The 16,708-nt window shown below is 56.5% G+C and overlaps 1 protein-coding gene and 1 non-coding gene across 2 annotated transcripts; both read left to right on the top strand.

Annotated features, from left to right (window-relative positions):
• The first annotated feature begins 1,051 nt into the window (after positions 1–1,051).
• LOC144220754 (small nucleolar RNA SNORA42/SNORA80 family) lies at positions 1,052–1,183 on the top strand. The gene has a single exon (XR_013331853.1). It is a non-coding gene; the product is annotated as a small nucleolar RNA SNORA42/SNORA80 family (small nucleolar RNA).
• An 896-nt stretch (positions 1,184–2,079) lies between these two features.
• Positions 2,080–7,451, top strand: ODC1 (ornithine decarboxylase 1). Its single transcript, XM_077750973.1, has 11 exons — positions 2,080–2,251; positions 2,340–2,473; positions 2,742–2,915; positions 3,112–3,284; positions 3,558–3,692; positions 3,813–3,873; positions 4,011–4,094; positions 5,100–5,262; positions 5,344–5,456; positions 5,719–5,933; positions 6,440–7,451. Exons 2-11 carry the CDS (start codon positions 2,372–2,374, stop codon positions 6,582–6,584), a joined length of 1,365 nt encoding a protein of 454 aa, XP_077607099.1. The 5' UTR covers positions 2,080–2,251; positions 2,340–2,371; the 3' UTR covers positions 6,585–7,451.
• Positions 7,452–16,708: the final 9,257 nt, after the last annotated feature.

The raw sequence follows: 16,708 nt of genomic DNA, 5'->3' as shown, positions 1-16,708 counted from the left end.
CCCGGCCCGTCCTGCCCGCGATGGCCCCGGCTTAGGGCAGCCCGGGCTGGAGGGGACCGGAGTTTCACCTCTTCCGAACCACGTCAGAGAGTGTCGTGAGCCGGAAGCTGATGGCAAGGCCGCGGCTCCTTCAACCGCTATTCTTTTTTAAGACGCGTGTGGCAAGCCCGGCGGCAGGTGCAGGGGAGTTTCGCGCGAGCCGGTGCGGGTCTCGGGCTCCCCTCGCTCCTCTCACTTCTGTTAGGACGAGGCAAACCGTTTTGTCCTGGGGGTTTCGTACCTCTAAGTTTTCGCGTGCAGAGGAAATGACCGGATCTAGAAATCGGCCGGAGTCCTCAGGGCTCAGACAGCCTCACGGTGACGGCGCTAATAAATTCTCCATTCGCTGCGCCTTGGAATTGTCCGCTCAGGAAGTCTTTGGTTTCGTGATTTACGAAGAGCCGCAGCCCAGGCGAACAGGCCCTCGTGGAGGAGGCGGCCCTGGGGTTTTCAACACAAAGCTGACTGCGGGGGCTTGAGAATCCCAAACCGCTGGGGAGCGTGTGGAAGTTTCCGAGGGGCACAAAGAACGTGTTGCGTGTCCGTAAACCTGAGATTGGGCAGAATTTAGAGACTTGTGGGACGTTTTCCGTTGTTTTAAATTAGTCTCTCTTGTAATATCTCCCAGTTGGCAGGAAAGAACTTCGTAGTAGGAAAGTGCGATCTTGTGCCCGTTGAGTCAGCGCTTTGAGTACCTTGGCTGCACAGAGCAGCCCGAGGTGAGGTTTCTCTATATTGCGGGTCACTGAAAGGAACCTCTCAAAGGCACTGAGCAGCGCCGGGTGGTAAAGTCATAAACCCCCAGGTGGAAGCTGCAGCACTGCCTTCAGGATGCGCCCTGACTAGCCGGTCTGTCACCCAGCGAACCTGTGTGGCGTGTTGGTTACAAGGCCAAAACAGGCTTGCTGTCCCCTCAGTCCCTCGCCGCCCCCTGGGGCCAATTTAGGCCACACAGGTTGATGGCCCAAAAGCCACATTCCTTTAGATCAGGCCTCGAGACAAGTGCTGCCACGCATGGGTTTGGATTTATGGCGGGCCCGTCCCCCTGGGCCTCTCATAGTGTCCCATGCCACAGCAGAGGTGGCCCCGAACCATTGCCTGGCCTCCGCCGTAGGCTGCGGGCACTGAAGCGGGCCGCACACTGAAAACAGCCCCCCGCCTGGCAGACGTTAAGTAGGTTACAGTCAGCCCTTCTGTGGTCACTACTTTACCAGTGTCACATTTCATGAAGGCCGAGGACAGGGGCTCGGATCGTGACGAGCTTCAGTTCTGCTTATTCGTGATTCACGTACGCTGCTGTTATTTTTGTTATTCGTGTAAAGCTAGCCAGAAATTACATCCTTGTGATTGTTGTCGGTAGCTAAGCCACTATTCGGGCGCCTGTGAGGACACAAGAGCTGGTCAGAGCTGTGCTCCCTTCCCTGGACAGGAGCCAGCACTGACTCCACACTGCCGATCGCTGAGCAGATACGGCAGCTCTGGTACATTGTCCTGATGGGGAGGTGGCACTTTTTAAAACACACATGGGCCCGGCCTGAAGATAAACTAGCATAAAAACTGGTTCATAAAATTTTTAGGAAACTTAAGAGCACTCAGTATGTGGAGCCTTAAGACACTTCCACGAGGCCTTGGAGTCCCTAAAAGGGTTTCTGTGCAAGACTGAGTGAAAGTAGGAAGTAGTGAGATGTTTCTATGATGTCCTTCAATAATTAGCATCGCGCCATTTTAAGCTCCTGAAAACCTAAACTGTCTCTGAAATTGAGTAAACTGGCTGCTATAACATTTCTCCCACATAAGTGAGCTAGGTGAAGATTCTGAAGCCAACTTTCTGCAGGTTTCTTAGCGTGAATATTTGAAATGCTTATTCTGGGATGTACAGTGCGGCATGTGGGATTGTAGCGCGTGGCTTCAAGTCTAGAGTTGGAGCTGTGCTGTCCTTGGGTGGCGCAGAGGTTTGTGGAGTCCCGGGACGTCGCCTGGAATAGTGCGATTCCCGAATCCAGTGCGGAGGGTGCTTCCTGTGCGTGCAGTCAGTGCTGATCTTTGCGTTTGATGTGTTCCCAAGGTAGACGGCGAGCTCCGTGTTCATCAGAACTTTTCCACTGCGGCACCGAGGGCACGCGCTTCCTCAGGGGGGACTTGGAGTCCCGGAGAATTGCCTTTGTGAAAACCTGGCAATAATTCCTTTAAATTCCATCTCTTAGTTTTCCGTGTAAGTATTCGCAGTTGCTGCAGGTGGTGGTGAAGAATTCCTAAGTATTGCAGTGGCTCCTGAGTGAGTCTCTCCACCCTGTTTGCAGTGTGTCACGTTCCAGAGGGACAGCAAGAAACCATGAACAGCTTCAGTAATGAAGAGTTTGACTGCCATTTCCTCGATGAAGGCTTCACGGCCAAGGACATTCTGGACCAAAAAATCAATGAAGTTTCCTCTTCTGTAAGTACATTAAGTCCTCGCTGGCGGCGCAGCTGTGAAATGCTGGGTAGATGAGTGGGAGCTTCGGTGGGGCCTTAAGGGAATGTAGTGGAACTTGCCTATCCTGTTAGGGATTTAGGATTTATTAGCTGTGGATCACCCGGCGGTAACCGGGATGTTCCTGCCGGTGACGGAGTAGAAAGACAGGGTTCGTTGGGAATGATGGGGGGCTGCACGCGGGATGTATTGTTAAGGTGCTGATGAGTCCCTGCAACCCCTCCATCTGCAGGATGACAAGGACGCCTTCTATGTCGCGGACCTGGGAGACATTCTAAAGAAACATCTGAGGTGGTTAAAAGCTCTTCCTCGGGTTACCCCCTTCTACGCAGTGAAGTGCAACGATAGCAGAACCATAGTGAAGACCCTAGCTGCCATCGGGACAGGGTTTGACTGTGCCAGCAAGGTAAGCAAAGCAGCAGGGCCCCGGGGCGATGACATAAAATGGCGCTGGTGTTCCCAACAGGGCGGGTCAATCAAAGTTGTGTGATTCTCTGGGCAATGAGCATTAAGGGGGGGGGGGGGCTGTGACAGCCGTCATGCTTGTCCTTTTCTTTCCTTGATTAGCTAGCTGTGTGTATATAATGCACGATCTTTTTCAGACCGAAATCCAATTGGTGCAGAGTCTCGGGGTGCCTCCGGAGAGGATCATCTATGCAAATCCTTGTAAACAGGTGTCTCAGATTAAGTACGCTGCCAATAATGGAGTCCAGATGATGACTTTTGACAGTGAAGTGGAGTTGATGAAAGTTGCCAGAGCTCATCCAAAGGCGAAGTGAGTTACTACTCCATCTTTTGGGCAGGGTCCGATACAGGGGCTGCATATCATCGAACTCCGATTTCCAGTTTTGAGATTTCTGTACTTTGAGTAAAGTATAAAAGTGTGCTGGGTCAGAGGCAAAGTAGAAAATCCAGAGAACTCCTGGAGTAAAAACTGAAAGAAGCTCAAACCACAGAATATCAGAGCCCCAGATCTTTGGTATTTTAACCGTGGCTGTAAGTGGTCTTTTCTGTCATGGGAAATTTGATACAATCTTCCTGCTTCTAGGTTGGTTTTGCGGATTGCAACCGATGATTCCAAAGCAGTCTGTCGCCTCAGTGTTAAATTTGGTGCCACACTCAAAACCAGCAGGCTGCTTTTGGAACGGGCGAGAGAGCTAAATATTGATGTCATCGGTGTCAGGTGAGCTCAGGGTGGTGGCCTGGAGGCTGAGATCTCAGGCGGTGCACCTTTCGTGGGTCTTCTGGAAATCGTTCTTTGCAGAAATAGCAAGAAATCTATATTCTCCTTTCTCTGCCCCAGCTTCCACGTGGGAAGTGGCTGTACCGATCCTGAGACCTTTGTGCAGGCCATCTCNCTGTCAGTGACGAGACTTCATTCTAGAATTAACCTTCTGCTGAAGTCCTCCCATATTCCAGAGGCTTAAACCCATGTGCTGCATACAGTTTCAAGACTTGGTATCAGTCTGACTACTCGTTGACTGGCTTTTCTTGACTCTAGGCCGAGGTTGGTTTTAACATGTATCTGCTTGATATCGGTGGTGGCTTTCCTGGGTCCGAGGATGTAAAGCTTAAATTTGAAGAGGTAATTATAACAAAAACTCTTAATATTCATAGCTGTGTTAGCAAGTTCCACTTTGGAGCATTTTAAAAGACTTAAGTGTTTTTCACTATTATCAAAAGAAATTGTACCAACATAAAAATAATGTGGTATTTTCAGTAAGATGTGTGCTGTTTAAAATTGTATTTAATATATCCTTGGGTTTTGAAAGCTAAATGAGTGCATTTCCCCCCAGATCTTGGAAGATAGTTGATTCTGTTAGGAAATGGGGCATGCAGGGGTGCCTGGGTGGCTTAGTCGGTTAAGCGTCCGACTTTCGCTTAGGTCATGATCTCGCGGTTCATGGGTTCGAGCCCCACGTCGGGCTCTGTGCTGACTGCCAGCTCAGAGCCTGGAGCCTGTTTCAGAGTCTGTATCTCCCTCTCTCTCTGACCCTCCCCTGCTCACGCTGTCTCTCTCTCTCCTAGAAATAAATAAAAATATTAAAAAAAAAGAAAGAAAGAAATGGAGCATGCAGACTTCAGTACTACATCATTGCCCCATGTGCTTTTTCTAGATTTTATATTTTTCATTTTAATTGTTGAGTCACTTAGGAAGTTAAAGTGGACATATTGTTAATTGGACCATTACGACATGGTTGAGTTTGTGAACTAGGTCCAGCTTGTAAAGATTTTATGAGCCAGGCAGAATAGTGGGATAACTGGCATGTGTTTCATGTATTTCAGCACCTTGATATCTCAGTAGGCAGTAATAAATTCATGCTATCACTTGATAGAGTCTTAAACGCATAACATCTTAAAAGGATATGGGAGGGTCTGGAGGGGAGTCCAGATGAAACCACAAAGTACACGCAGGCTGGTTTTTAGGGGGATAATTATGTTTTTCTTTTGCTGCTGTTACTGGATCCTAAGCCTCCCTGCTGATGGCTGCTCTCACATCTCATACTTTATGTTGCTTCACAGAGCACTGGTGTTTGCCCTTCCACGTGAGTTCCCCTTGATGACGACCTTTCTGGTCTTTCTCTCCTAGATCACCAGCGTTATTAACCCTGCACTGGACAAGTACTTCCCGGCAGACTCGGGCGTGCGAGTCATAGCTGAGCCCGGCAGATACTACGTCGCATCAGCCTTCACGCTCGCAGTGAATATCATTGCCAAAAAGCTTGTAGTAAAGGAACAGACAGGCTCCGATGGTGCGTATAAAGATGAATCCTTGCGTGCATGACTGTAAGTGGGTACAAAACATGATAATTGAGACCAGTCTGTCTTTCCAGATGAAGATGAGTCCAGTGAACAAACCTTTATGTATTACGTGAATGACGGAGTATATGGATCATTTAATTGCATCCTTTATGATCATGCACACGTGAAGCCCCTTCTGCAGAAGGTACCTTTTCTTTAAGTTTATTCATTTTGAGAGCATGTAGGGGAGGGGTAGAGAGAGGGAGAGAGAATCGCAAGCAGGCTCTACACTGTCATTGCAGAACTCAGTGTGGGGCTTGAGCCTGCGAACATGCGAGATCACGACCTGAGCCAAAATCAAGAGCCCCCCGGGCGCCCCTGTACCTTTTGAATAGGATCCCTACAACACTTAAGATGTTGGGTCCTAGCAGGCATTAACTAGGTACATTTTGTTCTCTTCAATGCAGAGACCCAAACCAGATGAGAAGTATTACTCAACCAGCATATGGGGACCAACATGTGATGGCCTTGATCGCATCGTTGAGCGCTGTGACTTGCCCGAGATGCACGTGGGCGATTGGATGCTCTTTGAAAACATGGGTGCTTACACTGTCGCTGCTGCCTCCACTTTCAATGGGTTCCAGAGGCCGACCATCTATTATGTGATGTCGGGGCCAACATGGTTAGTACCCAGAGTCCGGGCGGGCGTGCGGGTGCTCCTCTGGAGAATAGATTTCTTCTTGGCGTTTTGGCTGGCTCTCATTTGGTTGAGTGAGAAATTGTTCTGATCGACTTAAATACGAGTAAGGTTTAAAACATAGTTTATTTTCTGCCTGTATTAAGGATACATATATATGCTTTAGATAACTTGGAAAACACAGATGGAAAGAAAATTTTAATACCAATCTATACTTCCTTTCACATTTTTACAAAGGTGTAACTATATCAAAAAAAGAGCGATGAGGCCATTTCCTCGTAACTAGAATATTTTAACAGACGTGTGTGGCCTGTGGTTTCCCTGCTCCCGAAAGAATGGTTCCGAAGAAGTGCTCGCCTTGGGAACACTGAGTTGCTTCCTGACCACATAGTGACCGAGGAGGCAATAGGCTCCCGAAGAAGCCACCCTCGCGCCGCGGCTGCCCAGGGCTGGGTGGCTCAGGGTCTCTGACTGTGTTGCTTCTGTCTCAGGCAACTGATGCAGCAGATCCGGAACCACGACTTCCCGCCCGGGCTGGAGGAGCAGGACGTGAGCGCGCTGCCCGTATCATGCGCCCAGGAGAGCGGCATGAAGCGCCCCCCGGCCGCCTGCGCCTCGGCCAGTGTCAACGTGTAGGCGCCGCGCAGCAGCTGCCAACCTCGAGCGTGGCCTGAATTACAGGATTTGGGGGCCATTTAACTTAATTACCGCTAGGTTGGAAATGTCTGTAAGTAGGGTTGGCACAGACGCGACGATACCGAAGACTAGGAGAGGGTCACTTATCTGTGTTCCTATGGAAACTATTTGAATATTTGTTTTATATGGATTTTTATTCACTTTTCAAACGTGCTACTAAAGCGCGCCCCTCGGCCGCTCAGCAAGCGTTTGTAGCTTGGGTGGCGGCGGAACGGGCCCGACCGAGGCTTAGTGCTGTGACCTGTTTTGAAAATAAAGTATCTTGAAATAATCGGGCATTGGGGAATTTTTCACGGTGTGTCCACTCCACATGGCTCACCTGAGTGGGTTTTGTCGGAACTGACATTCTGCCCCCGCTGCTGCCGAGGAAGCTGGCCCGGTGGGCCTCAGAGCCAGGGGTTTTCAGTATTTTGAAAAGCCATCAAAATGCCGCCTTTCCTCTTCTGGCATTTTTATTTCAAGCGTGTGGAGTCCTGTCTAAAGCTGGCTGGGGGTCTGGTCCAGCCCACGTGCAGGCATGAGAAGCGTGGATGAGACGGGCCGAGCCCTCGGCTGCTGGCCCGGGTCAGCCCCCCGGCGCGTCCACAGAAGCGGCTGGTGCAGGGAGGGTCCAGACCCCTTGGTCGACTGTCTGTCCAGGGCTCGTGCCCAGGGAAGGAGGGCCCGTGGAGCCCCCTGCGCACCGCCTTCGGGAGCGACCTTCCCCTCCCCGCTGTCTCCTCCCCCGGGACAGGCTGTGTAGCTGCACGTGAGGAATGTGCTACAACATTTGGCAGTCATCTTACCTTAATAAATGCAGTGACCATTCGTGTGGTGTAGACTTCTGCCTGCTTTGACCTTGACCACTGGCTTCTGTGTTCTCTTCCTTCTCCTGCTCCTGCCCCGGAAAAGGCTCCCCTGCCGTGCAACCCCCAAGATGGGGATGTCCAGTCCCTGTGGTAGCGGGACGGGGGGAAGGCAGGCCTGCCTCCACTAGGCCACCGGTCCCCACCGGCCACTGAGCCGCGCTGCGCGTCGGGAGGCGCCCGGCNCAGGGTCCTTGCTCAGGAGCTGGGCGAGGGGTGGGGGGGGGGGAGGGAGAAACCTCTCACTCAGCAGCTTGTCCCACTTGTGCGAGCACGTCCTTCCCTGGTTCCTCGGGATGTTCAGGACAGAGGAGTCCGTGGAGAAATGGGAGCTGGTCCCCGCGCCTGGGCTCTGGGGACATTGGTCCCTCTGCTCTAACGGGAAGGAATTGAGACCTCACAGGGGCAGCAATGAACTTCGATGNAGCCTCAACCTGACCCCTGGCAGCCCGCTGCGGCCGCCGGGAGCCTCAGCCTCCGGGCCCTGCTGGGACCACACTCGGGCTGGAGGGTGACGCGGCCTGGCCCGGGCCCAGCGTCCGCCTCCGGTCCTGACACCCGCAGGAGGCAAGTGAGGGTAGGGAGGGTGGCGTCTCAGGTGGCCGTGTGTGCGAACACCTCCCGAGCCCCTCTCACGGCCCAGCTGGCCGCACGGGCATTAAAGATGGCGCTGGCCGCTCATTCACAGAAACTGGACGTTTCTAGACTTGCAGCGCGACGGGATGGTGGCTCTTGGGCCTCCACCAAGGCAGCAGGTGACCTTTCTCTCCTGAAGGCGCTGGAGACCGACAGGCCTTCCGTGGGGAGGGACCCTGGGGTCTCCGGCTGCTGGTCCAGGGTCCAAGGCAGCGAGCGGTCAGGGCCTGGCAGGCTCTGCAATCCGCTCACTCAGGGGGCATCTTGGCCGGGCCCACGGCAGGCGCCAGGGACGGGCGGGTCGTGCGCGGAAGCTGGGCGACCGCCCGGAGTCTCCCCCGCTCCTTACACCTCGGGGCGCCCTAGGAGTGCTCGTAACGGGTCGGACCGCCAAACTAGGAGACATCCGAGGTCAAAAAGGTAAGGGACCGATGGGAAGCACACGAACAGCGTCTAACTTTCTTCGCACCGGAAGCGCTCCAGTAAAAGGACGATAGAATAGGACGTAGGCAGGACGTGAATCTGGGTCCACAGACAGAAGCCTGCGGGCATGAGATTCCCAAGCCAAGAGATGCCATGAACACTGAGGATGCGGATCACACGCCAGGTGGGCGGAGGCGAGGGTTCCTGGGGCGCCGGCTAAGCAGGTGCACGGACACTAGACGGAAAGGGGCCTGCGGGGATGACCTCTGTGCAGGCACTTCGGCCATATGAAAAATAAGCCTCGCTCCCTGAGCGGGCGGTTCTAAGAATCTTCTGACAGAAACCCTCTTCCGGGCTTTTCACTGTGCGCTGTAACAGCACGTGTTGGACACAGCCCACAGGTCCGAGAGGGCCCTGAAGGTCAGCCGACCGGGGCCACGGCTGCCGGAAGGAAGGATGCAGACTGTGGGAGCTGCGGGGCCCAGCTCTGAGCCAGAGCAAGAGCGAGCAGGGTGGGGGGCAGCGTGCAGCTGTGGAAAAGCCAACCCGAGCCACACACCCACCCAGCTTGCTGTGTGGACGCACACGGGCAGATGCGCACAGAGCCTTTCTGGAAGAGCCGATGAACTGCTGGTGGTGGAATCGGGGCCTGAGGAGCAGGGTGGAGACTGACCGCATAGGCACTAATACACGCGTCTGCATTACCGGTTTTTCAAAAGAAACTACAAGTCTCCCAGGTGAGGGAAGAGGCTCAGGAATGAGCCCGAGGCTCAAGTCCCACGCTGTGAAAGAGGCAGGTCATGTGACTCCCACGTCCACTTGGTGCTTTTCCTAGTTTACCAATACGTTGCGGAACGTGAAGCCCAGAGAGGCCAAGTGACTCATCCGAGGGAAGCCAGCGAGTCCAGAGCATCTAACAGCAAATAGGTCCCTGCTTCCCTGGCCAGCCTGGCTCCTGGTCACTTCCTGAAGAAAAAGAGCCATGGTGGGAATGAGCCTCCTCTCTCCCAGCAAGGGTGGGGATGCAGTCCCTGGCTCTGGCGCTCTCAGTCCCCCTCCCCGCCTGGGGCAGCAGCACCTCTGGCTCCGGGGCCCTGCTCAGGTGGGCACCCAGAGCTACTAGATGCGGCCCTACCGTGGCCTCTCCCCCTGAAAGGCTCTCCCCCTGCCTGGCTTTCGATCCCTCACCGGCACTTGCTAACGAAGCTCAGAAGTTAGTACACGGAGTGAAAACACCTGAGAAGCCCTCGCTGCTATTTCTCGGAGGAGGAGTGTTTCCCGTCCTCCCTGCTAATTCGAGAATGGGGAAGGTCATGACCAGAGGCGGCCTGCGAGGTGGCCGGGCCCCCGAAGCTTCTGACCTGCCCCGGGGACTGTGCACACTCTGCTCCCTGGCTCGACGAGGAGCGTTGCCTGACTCGGCAAATAAAAACGTAAGATGTTGGGGGGGACATATATTTGCTGTTTATCTGAATTTCAAATTTAACCGAGCCACACTATCTAAAGGCCTCCGAGCCCCGGTATGAGGAGCCCGGCCGCAGCCTCTGTCCGCTGTGTGGCCCACGCAGAAAGGTGTTCCTCCGAGCCTCTGTCCCCTTATCTGTCCAGCGGAACGGGGACAGAAAGCTATATAAAGCAGGCCCAAGCGCCTCTGAAACCGGGCAGCAAAGCCTTGGGGATCCTCAGGCCCAAGCCTGAGACAGCCCTTCCGGCCGCAGCCACCAGGGGGCAGCAGCGCCTCGTGTTTGAGGCTCCTCGGCCCAGTTGGGCGCTGAGACGGAGCTGTCATTCAGTCATTCAACAAACACTTGACCAAGGTCTCTGAAGGACTCTGGCTGATGGAGGGCCGTGGGAACAAGAGCGTGCCCCGGCTCAGAAGGAGGTCCAGGGCTGGCCACAGCACTGAATCTGGGGCTTTGAGGAAGGGGCCCCAGTAGGTGAAGACTTCCCCCGGCCCAGCCACTGCCCCTCCTGCCTCACACTCGGCTGTACCAGCCCGGTGAACAGCCAGTGGGACCCTGCAGCCTGTCCCTGCGGCCCAGGCCTGTTCCGAGTGGGGTAACACCCCCAGCCACCTACGAGGTGCACAGACCCCGCCCCCTGCCCCTCCCACCCTAGTGCTGTTCACAGCCTGCGCCCTGCCCTGGCCATGTGGGCTGTGTGGGTGGAGGTGGGAAGCAGGTGGGGCAATGCCCTCATGCGACCCCACTCACTGAGCCAGGGTCCAGGTCCCAGGGATCTCCACGCATCGGTGTCACCCCCTCCCCATCTTCGCACGATCCCAGGTCTGTGTCCTTCCCACACCAGAGCTGCCCCCATGGGGGCGTCTGGTTCTAACCTCGGCTCTGGCCTCACGGCCCCACCTCTGCGGGATCAAGGAGACACTTGGCGGCCACTGCTCTGAGCCGGAGAGCCTGAGAGCGGATGGCGTCCCCCCACTGAGGCCCTTCCCCTCTGCCAGCTGATATGCGGGGTCAAGGTCACCCTGTCTTACAGGAGAGGAGGGAGGGAGTTGGGGGGGGGCTGGGAGGGGGCTGGCCCAGGGTCACATGGCTCATCAGTGGCCGAGCTGTGACCAGGGCCTGGCGGTGCAGTTCCAGGCAGCACGGATGGGCCACGGGCTGACTCTCGCGGTCTCCGTGTCCCCGGCAGCGAATCCTGTGCTGGGCCTGGCACTGGATCGAGGGGCAGAGGTGACCAGAGGGAAATGAATTGACCATATAAGAGGAACGGAGCTGTGAGCGAGGGCGGCACAGGGGGCGGTAAGGAGTTATCTGGGGAGGAAGGGACGTCTGCATGTCGTCTCAGAAAGGAAGGAAGTCTCCAGAAGGAAGAGGAGGCAGGAAGGCCCCTGTCGCCCAACCTGGGGGCAGGAGCAGCAGAGCCGGGTCAGCCTGAGGGCCAAGGGCAAGGTGGATCCCCCCCACCTGCCTAGAATGACCTGCCGAGGCTGCCTCTCCACACACCTCCCCCACACCTTCAGCAGCCACCTCCCCCTGCACTTGCCAACACAGGCCCAGGCCAGATGGGTTGGACCCCGGGTGCACATCCTTGCACAGGACGTGCCTGGATGTGTGTCTGTGACACCTCCACGCAGGACAGACGCACCCCCCCAAACTGGACCTTGTCAAGTCCCCATCGGTAGAGGCTCAGGCACAGGCCACACAACTGGTCCTTCCCCGAAGATGTGTGTGCAGACACGCGCACACACAGACACGCACGCACACACACACAGCGCGAGGGGCACTGTCCGGGGGGCAGGATCTGGCTAGTTCTGATTCTGCTACTGACTTCCTGGGGCCCGAGGTGGGTCTGCGGGGCCAGTCCACCCCCTCCCCGGGGCCTTGCCCCTCATTGGCTGCCGGTGAAGCAGAGGCCCCGGTACACAGAGCAGCGCCGTGAGAGCAGAACAGGGCTGTGGGGCGTGGGCGTGCACGCGGAGCGTGTGTGTGTGTGTGTGTGCGCACAAGCTGGGGGCACACCCAGCCCAGAGGCCAGGACGGGCCCAAGTGTGCCCTTCCGTGAACTGCAGGAGTCAGGTGGCCTGGCCATCCTCAGCGATGGCTCCCCTTTGGGTCTGAGGCCCCCCGCCTCCCCAGTGCAGCCTTAGAAGCTGCTAGAAAGAGTCCACCGGTGATGGAGGGCAAGAGCCCTACTCTTTACCCTCCAGGGGAAGCTGCTGTTCCTTCCCAGGACCCTGCACCAGTCCGACTGCCCTCACCCTGGCTCCCACTCACCCCATGGCTCCTCTGGGCCCCGGCCGTGGGCGGTATCCTGCTTGGCCATGTCCCCTGCTCACCCTTGCGCGTGTCGGCTCCGTAAACTCGCCTCCCCCAGGCCCAGGCTCGGTGTTCTGGCACCACTGCGTCTCCAACATCTACTCCGCCTTCACCCCTCCTCGGAGAGGCCTTCTGGATGTCCCCCACACCAAGGACAGGGCTGCACCAAGGGACTCCGACTCCATGAAGTCCCCCCACCCCCACCCCAGGGCACCCAGCCTGAGGGAAAGCGGCTNTCACAAACTGCAGGAGGTCAGAGCCCAGAACCAGCACTCAGGCCACTGGGTGCTGTGGCCAGCCCAAGGGGGTGGCTGGTTCCCCCCGGGGCAGTCAGGCCTTCCTGCGGAGGGGGGCGAGGGGGGCTCTCCTCTCGGATGCCTGAGTGTCCCCTCGGCCAGCAGGCCCCTCTGAGCAGACCGCGCTTTGTTCGCTGCTGGCCCTCGGCCTGGGGCAGGGTGGCTCTGGGGAAGGTCAGGGGCAGGAAGAGCTTGGCACAAACTCCCCTTCCTCCGAGTACCCTTTGTGGGCCTGTCAGAGGGCTGAGGTCTGGGGGCTCCTGTCCCCTCCGCGGGGACCTGGGATCTGACTGGCAGCCGGTGCTGGCGTGCAGCGCAGGCCCACTGCGTGTCGTGAGGCGGGGGGTGGGGAGCAAAGCTGTCGGCCATACACGCCAGGTCCCCCCGCGGTCCCCAGCACAGTGCGAGGCCCTGAGAACAGGCCTGCTGGGAGGGCCCACTCAGGCCGTGGCGGGGACCGGCCACAGGTCCTATTTAGGGGCCCAGGGACTTCTCCCCGGACGCCCGGGGCCCTGAAGGTGGCTGCAGAGGGCTGACAATGAGGCAAGGACCGGTCGGTACCCGACGGCCATTCTGTAATTGGGGGGAGACACAGCGTGGGGCCTCGGGAGCTTAGCCTGGGTTCCAGTCCCAAACCCGCCACCCCCTTCTGGAGCGAGTCACTTCTCTAAACCCCAGTTTGTCCGTCTGCGCCATGCGGGCTGTAATGCTATGTTGCAGGTTGATGCGAGGTTTAAATTCGCACCCTGAGCAGGCTCTGTCCCAGGGAGGCCTCAGCACATGGGGGCTCATGTTCTGGTGACATAATGGTTCCCACCGAGGAGGCCAGCCCGCCAAAGAGAAACAGCCTGCGGCTGCTTCCTAAAAACCCGGGGTTCAGAGTGGGGGGTTGATCGTGGCCTGCCCAGGTGAACGCCTTGGACACGGCTTCCCCCACCGCCCCCCCACACCCCAGGCCTGCCTGCCTTAGGCTCTAAACATTTTCCTCTATCAGGAGTTGTTCCTGTTGTTGTATTTCATCCGTGAGCACAGGACACTGAGCTGGTGTCAGAACAACTGGAAAGTTCCATGGAGACATCATCCCAGGCCAGGGGTGCTCTCAGTCCACGTGAAGGATGGAGGGCTGAGCCACACCCTTCGAGCTGCCTGTGGGCACATCCGGGTCCTGTGTGCTCTGGGCAGGACCACAGGGTCCCATGGAGTCATAGAGAATGCAGACGAGATGGGGGCCGTTTTCCCGAAGGCCTGCTTTACTGTTTTTTTAATTGTAGTTTATTGTCAAGTTGGTTTCCATATAACACCCAGTGCTCATCCCCACAAGTGCCCTCCTCCATGCCCATCCCCCCTCCCCTCCCCCCTCCCCATCAGTCCTGTTCTCAGTGTTTAAGAGTCTCTCATGGTTTGNCCTCGCCAGCATCTAGAGTCTCCTGATTTGTTCAATTTAGCCACTCTGACCAGTGTGAGGTGGAATCTCAGTGTGGCTTTGATTTGTATTTCCCTGATGAGGAGGGACGCTGAGCATCGTTTCGTGTGTCTGTTGGCCATCTGGATGTCCTCTTTGGAGAAGTGTCTGTTCATGTCTTCTGCCCATTTCTTCACTGGACTATTTATTTTTCGGGTGTGGAGTTAGGTGAGTTCCTTATAGATTTTGGATACTAGCCCTTTATCCGATATGTCATTTGCTACTATCTCCTGAAGGCCTGCTTTAGACACAAAACGTTGTTAGCTCTGCAGTTTAGAGTCTAAGGGATACGCAAGGCACTCCAAGGAACTTTAACCAGTGTGAGGTGCCCAAGCTGGATGACAGAGGGTCTGGGCTCCACAGGCCAAGGAGGAGGCAGGATGAGACCTTGTAGGACAGTGGGGTGCAGGGAAGAAGGGGGTAGGCTCTGACCTATAATTTGCAATACAGGAGGGGCCAGAGGAGGGGTTTTCTAACCACCAGGTCTGGGAGAGGCTGAACCAGGCCAGAGGATTGCTGCTGGGGGGTGGCTTGGCCCAGATAGCTTTGAGTTCAGTTCTGGGTTCTTGTCCCCTCTGAGGAGCTGAGCTTCCTGACCTATGGACACTGTCTCTGGGGCTACTTCCCCTTCCTCTCAGGCAACAGTGGACTCTCCACAGAGCTGCCGCACTGACTTCTGGGAGCACCTGCTGGGGCAGGGTCCACTGGGACCCCCAGATCCACATCATCCACATCTGAATGGTTAATTTTCTGTGCCCGTTTGACTGGGTTGTGGGTGCCCAGAGAGGTGGTGAAACATTACTCTGGGTGTGTCTATGTGGGCATTTCTGGATGAGATTAACATGTCAGTTAGGAGACTGAGTAAAGCAGAAGGCCCTTCCCACTGTGGGTGAAGAGCTGACTAGAGCAAAAGGGCTGAAGGGAAATTTTGCTCTGAAAGTTGTGAGCTGGGATGTTGACCTCTGGCCTTCAGACCCATTCTGGAATTATGCCATCAGCTCTCCTGGGTGGAGCTCCAGGTTACACATTGGCTGTACTGTGAGCCAGTTCCCTGTAACAAACCTGTGTGTGTGCGCACGTGGGTTCTACTTCTCTTGAGAATTCCACTTCGGCAACCCTCCCCACGTACGGACCCCCGTTCCTAGCGTGAAGCCCTCCCCAACAAGCAGTACTGATTTAACAGTTTTTGTCAAATCCAAGGCCCTCACTGGGAAGGGAGATTCCTCTGGGCCACGCAGAGCTGTCAAGGCACCATCTTGTCCTTTTGTGGCAAGCTGGANGGGGTGCCCCCCACCAAGGCCCAGAGCTGTGAGTATGCAGGGAGCTTCACCATGAACTGGGCTCTGGTGATGGCACCAGCCCAGGAGGCACTTAAAGCCAGCTCGCCGTTTCTACGCGGAGGCACGTATCTTATAAGGTTACGAGAACCAGCGAGACAGCCCCGGTCCCTGATAGCCTGTGCGGCTATCTGAGCCACACGCACTGCCCGTTTACCTTGATCACCCGCCTCTCTGATTCGCCCCTTCCACGGGTGGGGAACTGAGGCTCCGAGGGGTCCCGCAGCCCATGGGCAGGTGTGACGGCCACTGTGAACTCCAGTCCTGTTCACCCCTTCCCCTAAAGGGCACGGTGGGCCCTCCTTAGCCAAGGGTGTATCCTGCCTGGCCAGTCACGGTCACCTCAGGCCCCATGCCGAGCCACTGACCTGCGTTTCAGTCAATGAGAGGTGAAGCTGGCGAGGAGGGGGGTGGTGCGGAGGATTCTGGAAAGTTCTCCTCCCTCCCCAGGAAGAAGAGAAGTCTTCCTGTGGAACGTGTTGTGAGCTGTACTGTGGGGACCCCAAGGAGACAGGTGTGAGGACGAAAGCAGAGTGTGAGATTGAGGGGCCGGGTGGTGGGGCAGGTGGAGGGAACGTGGGGGGCCCAGGGATGCGCCCTCCGGCTGCTGAATCAGCCGAGCCTACAGTCCTCAGGCTTCTCGGCCTGTGAGACAGACGTCCCTGGGGTAGAAGCCCCTTCAGCCCGGTTTTCTGCTGCTGGGACCAGGTCTGTCCCTCGGGCCACTGGCCGAGAAAGCAGGTCTCCCTCCCAGCCGGTGCTGACGCCCGGGGTCCCCACTCCGCCCTCGCCAGGCCTGTGTTGATTAAATGGGGGCGCGGGGTGGGAGAAGTGGGGAGAAAGGCGGGCAGGGAAGCCTGGAGGTCAAACCTGCCGGGAAGAGTCATCCCGCCTCTGCGGACGTTGCCTGGTTATCGGGCAGCTACTGAACAGCCAGCACAGATCTATAGACACGGCGACACTATAGCTCCGGAGACACCGGCAGTGCCCAGTTTACCGACAGCGGCCGGACCCGCTGAGTCTACCTCGGGCCGAGGGCACGGGGCGCTGTGGGCAGCAAAGCGGGGGCGCTCGCGGGGCTAACACAGAACTCAGGGAATTCCGTTTATTTGATCATGTTAATACAGGAAATGCCAGACACCAGTCAACGGGGCAGACAGACCTTGCACAGATGCCTGTGTTCACTACGTGGACGGGAGGGGCTCCACGGCCCTGGGCGCGCATGCGTTTCCTCGGGAACGGGCAGATTGAGAGCGCATAAATACCACAAAATGACCAGGCTAGGG

Source organism: Crocuta crocuta, unplaced genomic scaffold (genome assembly GCF_008692635.1).
Source record: "Crocuta crocuta isolate KB4526 unplaced genomic scaffold, BGI_CrCroc_1.0 scaffold129, whole genome shotgun sequence".
Classification (NCBI taxonomy): Eukaryota; Metazoa; Chordata; class Mammalia; order Carnivora; family Hyaenidae; genus Crocuta; species Crocuta crocuta.
Note: the sequence above shows the minus strand (reverse complement) of the source record. Positions and strands in the feature narration are given on the sequence as shown.